Source organism: Aethalodelphis obliquidens, unplaced genomic scaffold, assembly GCF_003676395.1.
Source record: "Aethalodelphis obliquidens isolate GAN/ISIS:26980383/991018 unplaced genomic scaffold, ASM367639v1 scaffold70, whole genome shotgun sequence".
Taxonomy (NCBI): Eukaryota; Metazoa; Chordata; class Mammalia; order Artiodactyla; family Delphinidae; genus Aethalodelphis; species Aethalodelphis obliquidens.
Window position 1 is genome coordinate 2,445,983 of NW_020838014.1, and position 17,316 is coordinate 2,463,298.

Sequence of the window (17,316 nt, forward strand, 5' to 3'; positions counted from 1 at the left end):
GTCCTGATGACCAAATATTTCTACTTCTTCTTCCTCTGGGAGCTTGAACCCCTTATGTTTTGGAGGCCACATGAGTAGTTCTGGGCAATGAACTGTGAAGGAAAGTGACATATATTCCTTCTGGGCCAGAGCACTGAGGCCGGGATGAGACCCTTCCGAGTGCTCTTACCCTCGGGCGTGGCAACTGGCAATGTCTGAGATGTTGGCTGCTCTGTCATCCTGAGTTCCCCTGAATCAATTCGATGAGCAGAGCCCCGCCTTGCCGACCTGTGATGAACATATAGCATGAATAAGAAATAAGCCTTTGTTGTTTTCAGTCGCTGAAATCTGAATGTTGTTACTGCTGTATAACCCAGCCCAGCCAGCCAGACGCATTTACCCTGATGGCTGATCTGCTCTAGATGTGACTAGCACAGCGGCAGATCCTGGTGGCTGGTGGGTGACCTGATGGGAAGTCAGAAGCAAGAGGAAGCTGCATCTTTGGGCCACAGAGTGCTTGTCTCAGCAGTTTGGCTCCCTTGGTGTCTTCTCACTGTGGAGTGCCAGTAATTCAGATGCAGATGTGCAGGAAGAGAGAGTACCTTCCACTCTCTACTCTATGGGTTGCTTTCTAAATTAATTAAAAGCTGGGGGTGAGCAGAGAGGATATTCTATTAAGTTAGAATGTTTTTGTTTTTGTTTTTCTTTTAATTTTCGAGTCTGCAACAGGATTTTCTCAAGTTGCGTTTTATGAGAATTAGCAGGATTCCTCTCCCGGTAGGCGAAAGCATTGCGCTTTCCCAGTATGAGTGTGTGACCCCTTCCCTAGAGAAGCTTCAGCATCTGGAGTGGCTGCTTGTTGAGCTCAACAGCTGAGAAAACAGCAGAGCCCCGTGTACCAAATGCCCTGTGAGCTACAAACCTGACAAAACAGGTGGATTCCAGCCTTCCGGGGTACACAGGTATTCCTTGGGCAGAATAAAATATGAACAAGCCCTTCCACTGTACCTTGATTGAAGGGAAGTGGTTATCTATGTGAAACACAGATTAAAAATAAAAGCTTTCCAGTGTCCTGTGTGTGTGCTGACTGCTAAACCTCAGGAATGTACGATGATAAGAGAAACGGGCAAGAGGAGATTTAATTGAATAAAAACTCCAGGCTGTGACAAGGGTGGGACGACACAAAGCAGTAATTAACAGCATACTTTTTTAAATGACCATGCAATTAATTGCATCCTGAGTGTAAGGGGAGGGAAGGGGAGGGGAGAAGCATTCTTCAGCCTAGAAACACTGCTCCATAAAGGGAACTTTGCACTTTCAAAAACATCGATGTACAAAAGGCCCTGGTTATCATGACTTCAGCGAAGCCCATATCGCCAACCCAAGAAAGAGGTTACTCGTGGCAGAGGAAGCTGACAAATGAGTCAACCTTGTATTTCATTTTATTCTTCAACTTGTAACCATTTTATGCTCATCTTTGAGGGAGAGAGATCAGGGTAGACAACGAAATGGGCAGAAATTCAGGTTCCATTCATGCTTTGGGTTGAGGACTAGTCTCGCCTGAGGATGCTGGAGGCGGGGGTCCAGGAGCTGAGAGCCTCCCTGGCGTGGGCTCCCCAGCCTGTAGATGTTTACTAAAACTGCCGTAGCGGGACTGGTAGCAGTCGGTCAGGGTGGTGTGGAGGCTAACCATAATCTGCTCAGGAAATGATTTTTCACAGCCGCTGGGAGGCTCACTCGTGTGAGGTGGCTGCTTGGACATAAAAGGAATGCCTCAGAGCAGTGACTCTTCCATGATTCGCACTGATCCTATTCCCTTCTCAGTCCTCCCCATCTACCTACAGGTTTGAAGACGACAGCTGGACATGTGTTTCAAGCTCACTTCTGGAAGGAACCCCTCGCACTAATTTCTGGGCTCCCTATGAGGCTGGAAAGTCAATGCCCCCTTCATAGTTACAGGACCCCCAGCACCTGCCCAATGATTGAGATGGCCATCTCGATGGGATCATTCTAGAGTCAAGAAACAGAATGAAGTTCATGGCCTGTTGGAAGTCTTGTCATGACCTTGAGTTTCTTCTTCTCTCAAGAGAACATCCAGCCGCAAGGCCACTTGACTGGGAAGGCCTGTCAGTCACAAGACTTATCTTTACACCAATGACACATTAGCCCCTAGCCTAAAGCTCAGTACAGGGTGAATTCTCAGTTTATCTCCATTGTTTTAAGATGCAAACTTCTTTTGCCACGATATCCTGTTACCTCCTGCCCAATCTGGTCATTTTAGGACTTAGGAGACACTACCCAAAGTTATATCAGCACAGAAACCTGATAACTTGGCTTAAAACAAGGGTTACTTTATTGAATCGCTGCTCCTAAAGCATGTGACATATGTAAAGAGTGAGACACAAGGTGTGTGAACAGTTTTTACGTTCTTGACCTGCCATTGTTGAAGGAAGCGCTTCTTCAGCAGACTTCAGCAGCAGTCACACGCACAGCTCTGGAAATTGGCATTTCACAGCCACAAACTGAAGTGAAAACCCACCCACACATCTACCAGGGCTATACAGACTGAGATGGAGCAAATCAATCTAGTTCTAGGGGGTTGGTGGGAAGGCCACTATTAACTCAACAGAAATGGACGATTACAATACAGAATAGTTCAAACATTCTTTTTTCCTAAACTGAATTTGACCTACGGTAGAGATCTAAAGAAAAAAAAAAAAATCCTTCACTACCACTGAAACAAACACTAAAGTCCTTTATAATCTATAGAACTAAAGTTTAAGATGAACATTGTCCTAGCATCTAGGGGGCTGAAATAGACTTAAGCTGACTTGGTTTTAATCAAGAAGGTACTGTTCATAAAAAGACTACACCTATTCCTTGGATTTCAAAACTTCCCATTCAGAAAAGAACATTTTATGTAGTTTTTTCTTTGATCTCTTTAGGCATTTTAAACAGTTGCTTGATACTTCATGGAACTATAAAGCTAGGTATAATGCAGAAATCATTCCAGAACATATGTGCTTCCCTTTTTTTTTTTTTTTTTACAAGAAGGTTATTTTTGAGAACAAAGATCTTGTTTTCAAACAAATATGGTCATTAACTGTGGCGCGCCAGAAAACATAGGGCATGTTCGTTTCAACAGAATTATTCCTAAAGGAAGTGACTCAGTTCCCATGAGGAATCAAGACATGTTCAATTCACGAGGACTGGGAGAGAGGAGCCCTGCACGACCAGCTGAAGGTTCACAGATAGCTCGGAATGCTCCCAATTTCAACATGGGGCCAGGAGTCCACATCTCGGTTTATGTCACATCAGCAAAGAGCTTCTAAGAGTCGTAAGCAGTAGCCTTTGTAAAGGCTCTTCGCTGAAGCCCACTTAACAAAGTAGCCATTGCCCGTCTCCCACTTCCCTCTCCTCCGGGGTTAGGGAGTTCAGTGGAGACACAAAATTTCAGAAACTCAAACCACCTCCCCCTCAAAGACGACTATGTTACACTGTATTTAATAGAACAAATGTCAGGGCTCTCCCCTCTTTTTTTTTCTCTTCTTTTCTTCCTGACAGCAGATCCATAAAAAGTGAAAGAACCAGAAAAACATCACCTTGGGAGACAGAAAAGACTAAGACAGATCTGACCACACGACAATTGTCTCGGCCTTGACCTACACGGGGCAGCTAAGACTCTGGAGTGAGAGGCACTGCCCCTACCGCCGCTGCTGCACAACACTGTGTTTAGACGGTTGAACAAGTGCAAAAAGAACCCTGCTGAGTCTCGTTGGTGTGGCCCGGCCCGCGTGCAGCTCAGGGTGTCGGAGGTGGTCTCGGAGACGGGCACGAGCTCTCGCTGTCGAAGCTGGCGGCTCGGCCCTGCCACTGGGGAGAGGAGAAAAAGCCACTTACCCGTTGCCAAGGGAATGTACATTTCAACTTTTGAAGCTCATCCGGCCCATGCACTGAATTCACCTTTTCCCAGCTTTTCATAAGCTTTCGTGAATTTTGCTGTTAGCCATGCAAAGATGTAAGGAGACCAGCTTTCGAGCTTCTAGTTTGGAAGGCCTGATTTTTAGAAAAGACCTGCTGCAGAGATAATGAAAGCTTTCTCTAGCGTGTGGAAGGCATGCGTGCAGGTGTGTGTGTGTGCACGTGCGTGCGTGCACGTGCGTGCATGTGTGTTAGTTAATGAGGTGCTATGACTGGACCATTTCTGAATGCTTCAGCCATTTTTCATGCTGAAAATCGGATTTTGTGAGCAGCGAAAGAGGCCGTCTGCAGAGTATGCCCTTACGGCCAAGATCCTGCAATCATGAATTCTTAGCAGTTTGTCTGGGAGCTGTTCGTACAGCTAAAGCCCTGATCTCGCTTCAGCGCTGGGCTCTCCTCTTCAGTCTGAGTGCTTCCCGGGGGGACTTCACACTCAACTTGTGAAGAGGTGGGAGGAGATGGCAGCCCCCTGCCCTTTCGGGTGCCTCCACCTTTCTTTTCCTCCCTCTCCTGTCTCACAGGCTGCCACCCCCTCAGCCCGACTCTAACCCCTCTGTGAAGATGGTGATGTAATGAGGTGTAATGGAGTGAGGAGAGGGCTGAGGGTGGATGACCCACGCTTGGGCCATCGAACCCTTCTCTACATTGAAAAGCCAGGCAGAGCTGGAGCCATGTTTTCTGGACAAGGATCTGACCCTGTGAATATTCCAGAGCCGTCTGGTGACTGTATAACTTCAAAGCAAGTCAGTGTCCACTGCTCACTCCATCCTTTCTGTGAGCAGAGGAGACGCCATACTCTCCTAGGTGCCTGCGGGACAAGGCTCCAGGGAGAGAAGTTAGGTACGTGGGTGAGATGGCCTTTCTGAACCTGAAGTGCAGCCCCTTTTGCTTCTCATGGGTTTTTGGGGTCTCCACGTGGAGGGATGGGGCTGAGGAGAAGTGGACTACACCTCTGTGTTATGTGTAGGGGTAGGATGGGGAAGGACGCGGTCCCTTCTCCACCCCACACCTCACAACACAGCCCTTTCTAGACAGAGCCGAGCCACTTAAGGATTAGACCATCCCTTCCAGCATCTCCTGTGGGAACCCACAACGCAGAGGAGAGACCCAGACCTGCTGATTGCTTTCATGTTCCTGGCTCTTAGGAAAGCCTCTGTTACCTGTCCCCAGGCTCGATCCTTCATGGTCCCTTAGTACCCACTGGGCAGGCCAACCTGAAGATCTTTACAAGTAATCAAAGGCTGGACAGGCAGGTATTGATGACCACCATAGCGTGACCTGGGCCTGAGCAATCTTAGCATGCGAAACCCGGAGGCAGGCCTGGGGGATCATCGAGGCTAGCTCTTTTGTTCTTGCAGATAAGAAAACCAAGACACAGAGGAGTCAACGCACAGCTCGTTAGGAGCAGAGCCAGGATCTGAGGCCAGGTCTCCTAACTCCGTCCACACTCAGTGTTCCCTCCGCTCCATCCTGTGGCCACCTTTGCACCTGGCCACATCAGGAGAAGAAGGAGACACACAATGGAATAAGAAACCTAACCTCTTTGGTGCCATACCAGGTACTTACTCCTAACTCCGGTGGCAGTCTCTCTGATTGCAGCATCCACGTGAGTGAAATCACAACCGAGGGTTTCCCTGGTGAAATATTTTACATAAATAAATGCCTGGTTTTTGAGCCCACTGTGACTTCTGACTCAAGCGTTTCTTAACCAGAAGGTGACATAAGATGATTACTAATGCTTTCATTTAACAGATCTTCATTTTAGAGCTTCTGCTTTTTCTGTTACAACCTTTAATGTCGGTGAAAGGTACATTGTAATTACTGGCTTCTCCCCTGGGTAAGCATGCCTCTTAAACAACCCGACTGATAGGCCAGCTCAGAGGAGGAGAAAAAGAAAGGGCTACACAGAGTACATCTTTCTTCCTTTATATAATAGCTCAAAGAGAAGTCACACGGAGCATAATTGTTTATCCAGGACACATGAAGAAGGCACACTGGCTCCCCTGCCAGCCCCTGATTTTTCCTGTGAAGATAAACAGAGGGAGGAGATGGGGTTCCTGGACAATGGGAAGATGAATGGTTCCTGTAGGCTTATCATGGTGGCTCTGAAATAGCAATGAATTGGTCTCCGGGACACCAATGAGGATGATTATTCAAGGGCGGCTGTGGTCCAGTGAGATCTTTTATTGTTCTGAAATGTGTGACATTCCAACAGAGATATAAAATCCCTGGCAGATGATCTGAATTTGACCCTTCATAGTAAACCGCCTTGGAGAAGATCGCTGGTCAACGTGGGCTGTGTGTGTGGTGACAGCGACAGCACGTAGCATTGGGCAGGAGTGCTGAGAGGAAAGAGGCCACAGCCTCTGCTGGGGAAGGATGCTCACTGTGGCTTAATCAATTTTTATTCATGAAAAAACCCCAGCAGGGAAAAATACCTTTTCAGTTAGTTTGTTCCTTCAACCTAATTTTAAAACTCCAAACAAACAAGCCAGTATGGTGCCCTCTGTTCTCGTTAATAAAAAAGAAATGAGGGCTTCCCTGGTGGCGCAGTGGTTGAGAGTCCGCCTGCCGATGCAGAGGACACGGGTTCATGCCCCGGTCCGGGAAGATCCCACATGCCGCGGAGCGGCTGGGCCCGTGAGCCATGGCCGCTGAGCCTGCGCGTCCGGAGCCTGTGCTCCGCAACGGGAGAGGCCCCAGCAGTGAGAAGGCCGCGTACCGCCAAAAAAAAAATAAATAAAAAGAAATGATCACAGCACTTGAAACTCCTCTAAGAAAGGTGGAATATAAATATAGTGCTTTCTAGATATGATGCCATTTATCTTCCCAGGAGGGGGAGAATAAGAGTTTTGTATGTCTTATACAAACGGGAGAAACAAGCTCCAAGAGCAAGGTTCTTGCTCAGTGTCCAGAACAGGACCAAAAAGAAGGCAGGAGCTCTAAGGATGATTGAGATGATAAATGTTCAAGTACAATGCATCACATGAACACGAAGAGGGTGCACTTAATATTACCCTAGTGGTTTTTAGATGCATCTCTATACAGGTACTTAAACTGTGGATGCTAAAAAGTGCAGGTACACATTTTTACGAATTTGTACTGAAGAAATCCTAAGTCGCCAAGATGAATGTCATTTTCAGCTTCTTCACACAGAGAAATGATCAGCTGAGCAGAACATGGAAGGCCAGGGAGTGGGGGAAGGGAAAGTCTCGGGAACTTGGTGTGCGAGGTCAAGAGAAAAGTAAACCCAAAGGATATGAATCAATGTATTCTCTTTCCGTTTTCCACGTACTGTTACTTTCCCTTTTCTGTCTTATCAAATATTCATTTTCAAGGGCTTGGTTCTACTTTATCTTTCTTTTGTAGTCTGGACCAGTGAGTTGGAGTTCTCAAAGCAACAGGACTTGAAATCAATTATTGGGCTTAATTAGGTGGTATTCGTCATGGAGAGCGATGCTGGGGCTGAGCCCCAGCCCCTCTGTGCTACCCTGCACCTCAGCCCCATCTCCAGCCACTGTTGGCTGGTTACTCCAGTCTGTGTGGCCAGACTAACCGGGTAACAGCAATGGATTATGGCAGCTTCAAGGTCAGAAAGGCGATGCAAGATGTGGGCTCACCTGCCACCTGTCGTCCTGTCATTTTGGGCCAGAGTTTCCTAGAAAAGCTGAGATGGGAGGAGCCCACCCCCCTCATTTTACCAACCAGGAAACTGAAGACCAGGTGGGGCAGTGAGGTGCCTGAGGCCCCGCAGCCCATCAGAGGCCTCTCAGCTCCCATTCCTTGCCCCTGCCCCACGCCATCCTGAACGTTTTAGTATACTTATTCTATCCTTAAATATCTGCAAAGGATTTTAAAAGGAGGGGTGCCACACCCCCTCTCTAGACTGAATCAGCCCTGCAGTCGGTGAGGTGCTGAATGTCCACTGGCTGCCTCCTGTGTAGGTGCAGGCTGGTTGTGTGTACCTCACCCACACCCTGCGGAGAGGGCCTTCTGGAAGAAAGGGGAGCCCAGGAGCTGAGGGACGGGCCTCACTCATTAAAGCTCCACAGCTGTGGTAAATCAAGGCAAACACCAGACAGAAATGTGAAGCCTCGCGCTGCTGGCCCGCAGGCTTGACCACCCTGAGAGGGAAGAGGAGACGGCGGATCCTCTGGGGTTGCTGCCCACACCTTTTCTGTGTCACAGAACACGGGGAAGGGGTTACGCTGCTTTTAAGCTGAGGGGCCATGTGGCTTATTTTTTTATTAGTAGATTTTCCAATTTTTATACAACTCTCTAGACTCCCTGGCTGGAAACCTATTAAAATGAGTGAATGATCACCTGGCTTTCTAGGATATGGGTGGAAGTAATAAGATGAGGTTTAAAACTTGCTTGGCTACCCCCATGTCCCAAACCATTTAAGAAAAAGCCAGCCGGAGGACCACCAAGGTGATGAACGGCAGGATCTTAAATTGGTGCTGTTTGGTGGAGGTGGGGCGGGCTTGTGTCACTGGAAGGAACATTTTCTTTGCAGTTGAGAGACCAATAACTAGCTCAAGATTATGCTGCAAGTTGGAAAGGTCCAGGGCTGGAGCCCAAGTCTCGGGACTCCCAGGCAGTGCTGTGTCCATTACGTCTCTGTTAGGATCCGGCTGGAAACTGGGCCACCTTGAAGCCACACTCTCTTCTCCAACAACGGGGAGAAGCAACGTTCACGAGGGTAGGATCCTCTCTCTGGCCAGCTCCATCCACGTGGCGAGAACTGCCCCAGGACTGTCTGGCTAGAGCCTCAGGGAACTTACTGCTTCGACAGGGGTAGAATTTCTTGCCAAGTTCTGATCTCACCCTCTTGGGGCTCTCTCTGAAGGGACTGACTTGGCTCAGGGACTTCGTGGAAGCATTCCGGGCCTGGCACAGTGAGCTGCCGGGAAGGCTTCCTCCAAGTTTTTCTTTTCTGTTTTGAACTCAGTGTCACTTTCAATATACTCAACATCAAAGGCTTTTTGTCAAGCAGTTTCCCACCATCTTCCCTTTCTGCCTGTTACACCCTGGGTGAGACGCGTGTATGCCCCCCCCCACCAGTGCCCCCCAAGGACCCACAAAGGCGAGGTCTCACGGCAGCCAACTGCCATTCTCCAGCCCACGCTGCCATGCAGCAAACATGCCAAGGGCCAAGCGTGACCTCACCCACCTCTCTGAAGGATTTCTTTACCTCCACCAAGGAGTGCCAGTGTGCGATGGGCTTCCGCGGGTATGCCAGCATCTCGTTCCAGTGGTCCCTGCCCAAGCCTTCGGCACTGATCCCCACACGACAGACTCCTATGATCTCGTTGTGGCCTACTCTAAGGGAGAAACAAAGGGCCCGGCATCGGTGACCAGACATGCTCTCAGAAAGGGGAGTCCCGCGGTCTCGGTCTCAGCCCCCCAGGTCTAACTCAGAATACTGAGCTCTGTAAACAGATGCTTGGCAGGCCCTCAGGGTGCCAGCGGCGGTGAAATACTGCCCAGCCTCCTTGGGCGGACATTGGACACAGACAGACAGATGAGCAAAAGGTTCTCAACTTGTTTGGAATCTCAGGAATGGTGGGAAGATGGCCTGACTTTGGGGAGTGGGAGAGTTTAAGTCTCTTCCTTTATTTGACTCAGCGAGCACTTGAGACATTAGCGCTATTGGGAAATAAATCAACCTGCTCTGAGTACCATTTCTCCATACCTAGCGGCTGTGATGTGATTTATTCGCTCAGTAAGAACATCAATCATCACTCATATTTGTTCACCCAGCATCTACTATGTCTGGGAACTTGTGCTAAAGATCCTGGATTGAGGCTTTACTGCATTTTTTTTCTCCTTCAGTGAAAGTGACACCTGGAGAGAAGGAGTCACAGTGGCTGACGTAGTTGGAGAATGTGTTTGAGCCAGCCTTGACGGGGAGGCAGGATTTGGAAAGTGGTGGAGAAGAAACACATACAAGGTGGGGGAAATCAAGTTGGATGGATATGCTGGGTCCAGATCTGGAAGGTCTCGAGAGTCCAGGGGAAGAGCTTGTCCAGACAGCAGGAGCTACTGATGGTTCTTGAGAGGGGCAGGCCCAGGAACAAAGTGGTCTTTTAGGAAGGTGTGCCTTGGTGTGTTGGCTGGGTTGAGGCAGGAAGTGATGGAGGCAGGGGTCAGCTAGGAGGGCTGCACAGACATCCCCAAGTGGGAGTGGTAGCAGCAGTGGAAACGGAGAGGACGGGGGGAGGGGGTGGGCGGGATTCTAAAGGACAGATGCCAGATGGAGGAATGGGAGTAGTCGGGGGTGAATTCAGGGAAATTGATGGGTGGGGCAGCCCCTGATGGAAATGAGCCCATTGGGAAGTGAAGCTTGAGCTTCTACTTTGGCGGGGAATCCATGCTTTTCCTCAAACTCCTGTGCCCTCCTTGGGTGGGGCCAGATTTGAGACCAATGAGTGTCTGAGCCATGAACCACAAGGTCCAAGGTCAGAGAGCCCTGTGCTGCACTGAGGTGGGGACGAGGGGCAGGGAATCGTGGCCCTCAGGGACCTGTACCTACCTATCATAATCCATGACCGAGATGAGCAGACTGACTTGATCCATATTCTCCGGGGGAATGTCAAAGATGATGGCCTCGTTGTAGACGGGGTTGAGGGTGTTCTTCTTTATGGTGGTTTTCTTCTTCTTCAGTCTCCGCCCGTCACAAAGCAGGGACACTTTGACGTATGGATCTGTGCCAATGGGGGCAGTGAGAAGGGAAGGGAGCCTGTTAAACAGATGTCCTTAAACATCCTGTGCAGCAGAAGGATGGAAGCCCCAGACCTACTGTTATTCTCAGATGGTATCAGTGGGTTGTTAAAATAATTAAACCACCTTCTGTTTAGGTAGCACACCTGTCTCTGCAGATGCTCTGCGCTTAATAAACACAGAGTCTTTGGTGACCTCAGGCTTCTTAGCAGAGTGCTTAACGGACTTCCACTAATGGGGAAGCTGGCCCCACATCAGACAGGATACTTGCCCATGGGTATGCAGTTCACTAAATCTCAACTCTATGGTTGGCTGGCCGGCTCCAAAGGGTGGGGAAGCTAAACAAAGGCACTCTGTTCCCTTCACCTACTTGCAGCCTTTTCTCTGGGGGGTCTTGTCAGCATTATTAACCAAAGCATAAAGTGGGTAAAAATAGAATCGATGACACCCAAGGAATAGCAATGAGACAGAGTAAATGAACAGCGACAGTCACGATGCTTGTCGGGTCCTCCCTACCTGAGGACAGGATTATGGGTCTCATTGTCCCATCAAGCTCATTTCCATCTGGCATCAGGGAGCGGGTAGGAGCCCTGCTCTCTGCCTCCCCGGAAGCTGTTTGTGCCCACTCTGGGCAGTGGAGGAGGAGGGTGCCATGGCCGGGGGACTGAGTGAGGCAGCCTCCTGGGACTCAGGGTGGCCGGCTGCCATTTCATCTCTCAGTGGGATCTTGGAATCTCTCCAGCCCTCGAGGAGATGTCTTTTTACTGACCTCCCACGCGCCTCCCATCCTTGTCTCTTCTTTAGTTTTCTGAATGGGTATTTCATGGTCAGCTTCCTACCCTGAAATTTTCTACTCGTCCAAGTGAAGTGACACCGATCGTATCTCATCGCTCAGGTGTCTCAGTCACCGTCATAACTGTTATTTATGCTGCACAACTCAAGAAACGGGAGGGCAACACACAGGTAATAACAGCTTTTGAGACACTGATGTGCTGAGACACCTGCTTGCCCAGAAGCCAGGGCTCCTGTGACTCTGTCAGGAGGTGCGGACCAAGCAGCCGCTCCCAGCTCCTCATTCACAGGCGTATGGCTCTATCTCCTGGGCACCCAAGTACCCAACGAGGCGCTCATGCTCCCTGGGGAATTGTTCAGGTGGCAGAAGAGGTGCACAGCTTTGGGGAAGCTACAGAGACCTGTGACATGGGATCAGAAACTCAAGCCTTAAAGGTAGTTCTGTAGATGCCCACATGTGCTACGGACTCACCAACGTGACAGCAGCAGCTGTGCCTTAGCCATGGGGGCACTTGGGTTTATGGGGTACCTGGGGAGACCATGAGGTGTTTAATCACCCTGCTGTCTCTGACGACCCATTTGCAAGGGTTCTCTCTCAGGAGGACGTTCAGTAAAAAGGAAGGAGGAGTTCCTAGAACTGCTGTGAGATAGCTTTCTCGTGTCCGCAGGCTCCATTCCCTATGGATACGCCCCGGACCGTGTTGAGGTCCAAGCAGATGGGTGGGATAGCTACCTCCGAGGCCTGTTGTGAACTTGGCAACCTCTATGCTCCTGAAGTGTGAACATTGCCTTGGAAAGCGTCTTCAGGCTTGAGGCTGCCCAAGTGCTGCCTCATCCCCTGCCATGCCTATTTCCACACACACCCACAGCGGAGCAAACCTACATGTCGCCAGGCTTGGAAAGATGTGACAGAGCCACCTGTCCCACGGGCCACTAGGCAAATGCCTGATGATTAGCTGGGAGATTCTCAGCTTCCTTCCCCACCTCTATTCACTCGTATGAGGCGTATCTAATTTATAAACTTCAGTGGGTGTTTCCCTTGAAGGAACCCATACTCTCACCATGATCCTAGAGGCTAAGCAGAGAGAGGACTCTTCCTTAGGGTGTTTGCTCTAGGGCAGAAGCCTGTGCTTCTAATGGAATGCTGGCTCCAGACGACCTTTGAGGCCCTTTCCTCTCCAGCAGCCAATGATGTTTATGCAGCTGAGGGAGGGGGCACGACGACCAGCCGTGTGTTTCAGTCTCCTTGTCATGAGGGCCATCATAATTCAGCATGCAGTATGTGTCAGGCACCACGCTAAGAGATTTACACATATCATGTCAGTTAAACTTCATGTCAACCCTATAAAATATTCATCATCCCCCTCTTCTACATAGGGAAATTGAGGTTTGAGAGATTAAGAAACTTGCCTAAGATTTCAACTTAGCTCTGACTCCAAAGTTTATATTTGTAACCATTAGAGTCAAAGCAGTGCGGACCAGATGTGGCAGAGATGGGTGTGTTCACTCACTCACCATCCCTTTGGGGTATACTGATCCTTATTATTATTTTGTATTATTTTTTATTGTCATGGTTCTGGTGGATAGGCTTAAAGAATTGACTCACGACTAGTTTAGATCGAGGAGAATAGGAAGATCCTTGGTTTTAGAGGTCAACGTCATATAAACCAAGAACAGGCAAGAACCAAGAACATCCACTCCCTAGTTTAGTCCAACATCAAAGCAGTCCAGGCTGAAGGCAACCTCAAACTTATCCTCCAAAACAGGAGATCTAGCTTGAGAAGCCCCTGGCAGGTGTGTCCCCACAAAGTTCTTTAGCCTATAAATTCATTCATTCATTCATCCTTCAATACATACTTATTCAATGCTTAGTGTGTTCCATGAACTGTCCCAGACACTTGCTTACCTCAATGAACAAAATAGAAATCCCTAGCAAAAAGAGGACCCCTGAATTTTCAGAATCAAGCTGAGATTTAATACCAGATTCCAAACCCAGGTAGAAAAGAGAGGCAATCATGAGAGGGAGGTTAGAACTTAGCGTGAGAAAAGTCTCTCACCCCCAACCCTCTGACGTGGAACAGCCTTTACGATTACCTTGGCGGCTTCGCTGTAAGCTCTCTCTCTAGCACATCAATTTAATTACACCAGAGGAGATAGTGTGGGGACTTGGGTAGCAAAATCCTATTTCCTTCAGCAGTCTTGAGCGTCCTCAGTGAATTTCTGTCCCTGCACACACTTATTTTGATATTAAAATGCAATCTACGTTGGTTGTATTTTTGGAGGAAGCCAGCTTGCTGCTGCCTAAGAGCTTTGCACGTGCCGGAAGAGGTTCTTTAAGCTCCTCACCACATCCTGATGTGTGGTGGTAGCTTCAGTGGAAAGAGGCGTCAGGGCAGGTGCTAGAGGCATTGGGTCAGGCGCTATCTGGGGCAGCTTTTGGCCTGGAAGGTATGAGTGTTGCAGAGAGACAGTGCGGGCTGGGAGCAGAGGCTCTGAGGGATTCAAAGCCACCACAGATATACCTTACTTCAGCGTTTCTTGACCACCCTTCCCTGAAACCTCATATTTCAAGGCCTAATATCTCATCTTCTTCCAAATGCACCAGGTTGGGCCTGGGCCCAGATATTTTCAGCTAGACCAGTCACCTCTTTATGGCAACTGTGATTACACTAAGGAAATAATTAATGAGTAAAAGGAAAACTCTTCCATATACTCCCAGCCAAGTTCATAGGCACCTGTGGAGTGGATTTGTATCGCTAACTGGGATTTCCAGAAGAGCCTCTTGGGTAGGGGTCTAGGGAAACAAACCAAGCCTTTCCCCGCATTTGCTACTAAGTGCAGCCCAGGCGGTTCTACGTGCCGGCTCTCCGGGACGCTCTACCCCATCCCTTGGGCTAATTTGAGCCGACACGGGGAAGGAGGCTCCTGGGACTCCTCTGTTCTATCAAAACTCAAAAACCTTCTCTGACAATGACTTGCAGAATCGTGGAAAAGGGTCAAACCTCTGACGCCGGGTCCAGCCTGCAGGCTCTGAGGCTGCATCCAAACCAGCATCTCCTCGGTTACTAGAACAGGACTTCTTTCTCCTGCTGTACCTAGCAGCTCTCCTGGTGCTGAGACAGAGGCCCAGAGCCCTGCAGGAAAACCTCAAATACAAGTGCACTCTGCTTTTCAGCGCCTCTGTTCCTTTGACTCAGTCTGCAGGGCTGCCATCGCTGCGTGGACCTACAAACGCTTAAGACACTCAAATTTGACGTAACCCTTGGAAGTCCTGAGGCCTCACACAAACTAGAAAGATGTTCCTTAATTTTTTTCACCTATTTATTTGCTTCTTCTTCTCTCCATCCTCAAAGAGAAAGAATGATAGTAATAGCCAGTATCTACTGACTGCTTATTATGTATCCGGCACCTTTCTAAGCATTTACTTGAATTAACTCGTTTATCCTTAAAGTAACCTGTGTAAGTTTTGTTTTTTTTTTTTTCCAGATCAGGAAACCAAAGCATTACACCACAAGGAAGGGGCAGAACTGGAATTCAAAGCCAGACCATTTGCCTGCAGGGCCGTGCTCCTGTTCGAAGAATACTGACAATTCTTCCCCCTTCTCTCTGAACATCTTCCCACATCCTAATATCTAGGCTGCTGGCAGGCCACTTGGCAAGCACTCGGGCAGGAGAGGTACCTGAGTAGCCTGTGATGTCCATCGCCTTGAGGTTCCGACATTTGATCACAGTGAGGGTGAGCCTGCCTGCTGTGGGCAGGTAGCAGAGGGAGAACATGATCTCTCCCAAATCCACGCTTTCCTGCAAAGAAGCAGACAAGAGGGCAGATGAGGGGCACACAGCTCCAGTGCAGCTGCAGGGCTGCTCCGGAGCCCAGGAGAAGGCTCTCTGAGGGAGAGTGCTATGTCTTTAAGGCCTGACGTTCTGGCCTCCATGCTGAGAGTAACTGGGTATAAAAGGCAATGATAACAACGCTGGGTCTTCAGCAGAATTTGTCCCCTTCAGTATTCCTTCTGAGCTCTGATCAGACTCTGGTCCTCGTCCTCCCCCTCCTGCTTTGGCCTCACCTGCCCTACCTATGCCCTTTGGCTGCAGCCTCCAGACCACCAGGCCTTTTGGGGCCCAGCCCTATTCTCCAACTTACCCTTCTCAGTCACTGGACCCCTTGACTCCCCACCCTGCCTGGCCTGGGGTCATGACAGTATTCTGTACGAGACCCACTCTGGCCATCAGGGGTCCCCTCTCCCCACATATCTGGTTCTAGCTCTCAGCTCAGTCATTCTTTGTGAGTCCCTCTGCTTTGGCAGCTTCCTTGCCTCTCCTGAAACACATCTAGCCCTCCAACTTCCAGGCTTCAGTGTGGAAGCACGGGGAATCAGGACCTGCCCAGGATATGGGCTGACCAAGAAGACGTACACGCGTCATTCCAAGTTTGTGCCAGGTCTTGGATCCGCTCTGTCCTTAAATGTGGTCCTGCTTCAGAAGTGAACCCAGCATGGAGCACACACTCTGCTGCCTCTCCTGCCCCTAGAATCATCATGACCAGGGATCCCAATCCTAGGAAGATTCTGAGCAACAGGGAATAGGAAAATGTCAAAGATGGTGAGCGTGTCCAGCTGTTGAATTAAACAGCGCCCCGCTGGACTGCCTTCTCTTCCTGTGCCACGCCTGGTGGAGGAGGGTGCTGTCACTGCAAAACCTCTCCCTCGGGCTCTGAGGCTGCCGGGGGGCTCCAAGACATGGAGGTGTTTCCCCTCTTAAATCTCCCAGACCCAGGGTAGAAGAAGAGGAGGTCGGGGTTTGGGCTGGCTCTGATTTCAGATGCAGATATCCATTTGTTCACTCATTCAGTCAGTCAACAAGTAGTAATTGAGCACCTGCTATGTGCCAGGTGTTGCTCTGGGTATGGAGATATGGAAAAGAACAAAATAGACAAAAATCGCTGCTCTAACGGAGCTTACATTTTAATAGGACAAAGGACAAGAAAGATGGTAAGTAAGTTGGTAAAAAGGATCGAGGAGAAAAAAATAAGGCAGGGAAACAGGATATGAAATGCTCATGAGTGAGGCTATAGTTGTTGAAATTTTAGACAGGGTAGCTGGGGAGGCCTCCTGGAGGAGGTGACTTTTGAGAAAGAGTGCAGTCAAGGGTGGCTCCAAGGTTCTTGTCCCTTCTCCTCACAAAGTAACACCCTCTACTGGGGACTCCAAGAGACCCCTGATACTTGGCCTCACCTGGAGAATAACCCACCACCCCTTCCAGAGCCTGTGGTCTCAATGCTCTCCCCTAGGTGGCACTGATACCCACCCTTTCCCTAGCCCAGGATTTGTCCTTTTTTAACCCTCTGGTGAATCAAATCCCAGGAGTAGCAGGTGAATCCTCCCGGCTCCCTGGGTGAAGAGGTGGAGGGGGCGGGGGTATTGGGGGTGGATGTGAGGGGTGGAAGGGTGGTGTCTGGCTGGGGCAGAGCTGGACACAGCGTAGAGAGAGCTACCCCCACCCCCCCACCCCAGCACAAGAGCCAAGACCATCACCCACGAGCTCCTGTGCCCCACGAAGCTCTTCTGTGACGGGCAGCTCCACCTCTGAGGCTCACAGCCACTGTGCAAGGCAGGGTGCATTGGCATTATTCCCTCCATCTCACAGAGAAGAATTCAGTGTTTAAACTTGGGTGTAAAGTCCTGACCAGGCTTGCGTGGCTGGTGGGAGACACAGCTGGACTCCGACCCCTAGGAGAGCAACGCCCTCCCAGCCCACCTAGGGAGCACCTCAAGGTAACCCTGGCTCCTCTAGACCTTAGACCACAACTTCACCTGTTCTTCTGTTTGTATTTGCCGAGAA

General features: G+C 49.5%; 1 protein-coding gene across 6 annotated transcripts in view; it reads right to left on the bottom strand.

Annotated features, from left to right (window-relative positions):
• Positions 1 to 3,780: 3,780 nt before the first annotated feature.
• SYT6 (synaptotagmin 6) overlaps positions 3,781 to 17,316 on the bottom strand; it is a 57,596-nt gene continuing 44,060 nt past the window's right edge. For 3 of the 6 annotated variants that reach the window (XM_027091031.1, XM_027091029.1, XM_027091032.1), the window contains exons 4-7: positions 15,156 to 15,276; positions 10,496 to 10,667; positions 9,134 to 9,284; positions 5,527 to 5,594 (exon numbers count right to left, since the gene is read on the bottom strand). In XM_027091031.1, the coding sequence (XP_026946832.1) occupies positions 5,577 to 5,594; positions 9,134 to 9,284; positions 10,496 to 10,667; positions 15,156 to 15,276 (462 nt within the window). In that variant the 3' untranslated portion in view covers positions 5,527 to 5,576. Of the gene's footprint in view, positions 3,853 to 5,526; positions 5,595 to 9,133; positions 9,285 to 10,495; positions 10,668 to 15,155; positions 15,277 to 17,316 lie in introns of those variants that run through there. The other 3 variants (XM_027091028.1, XM_027091033.1, XM_027091030.1) reach the window with 3 other exon arrangements.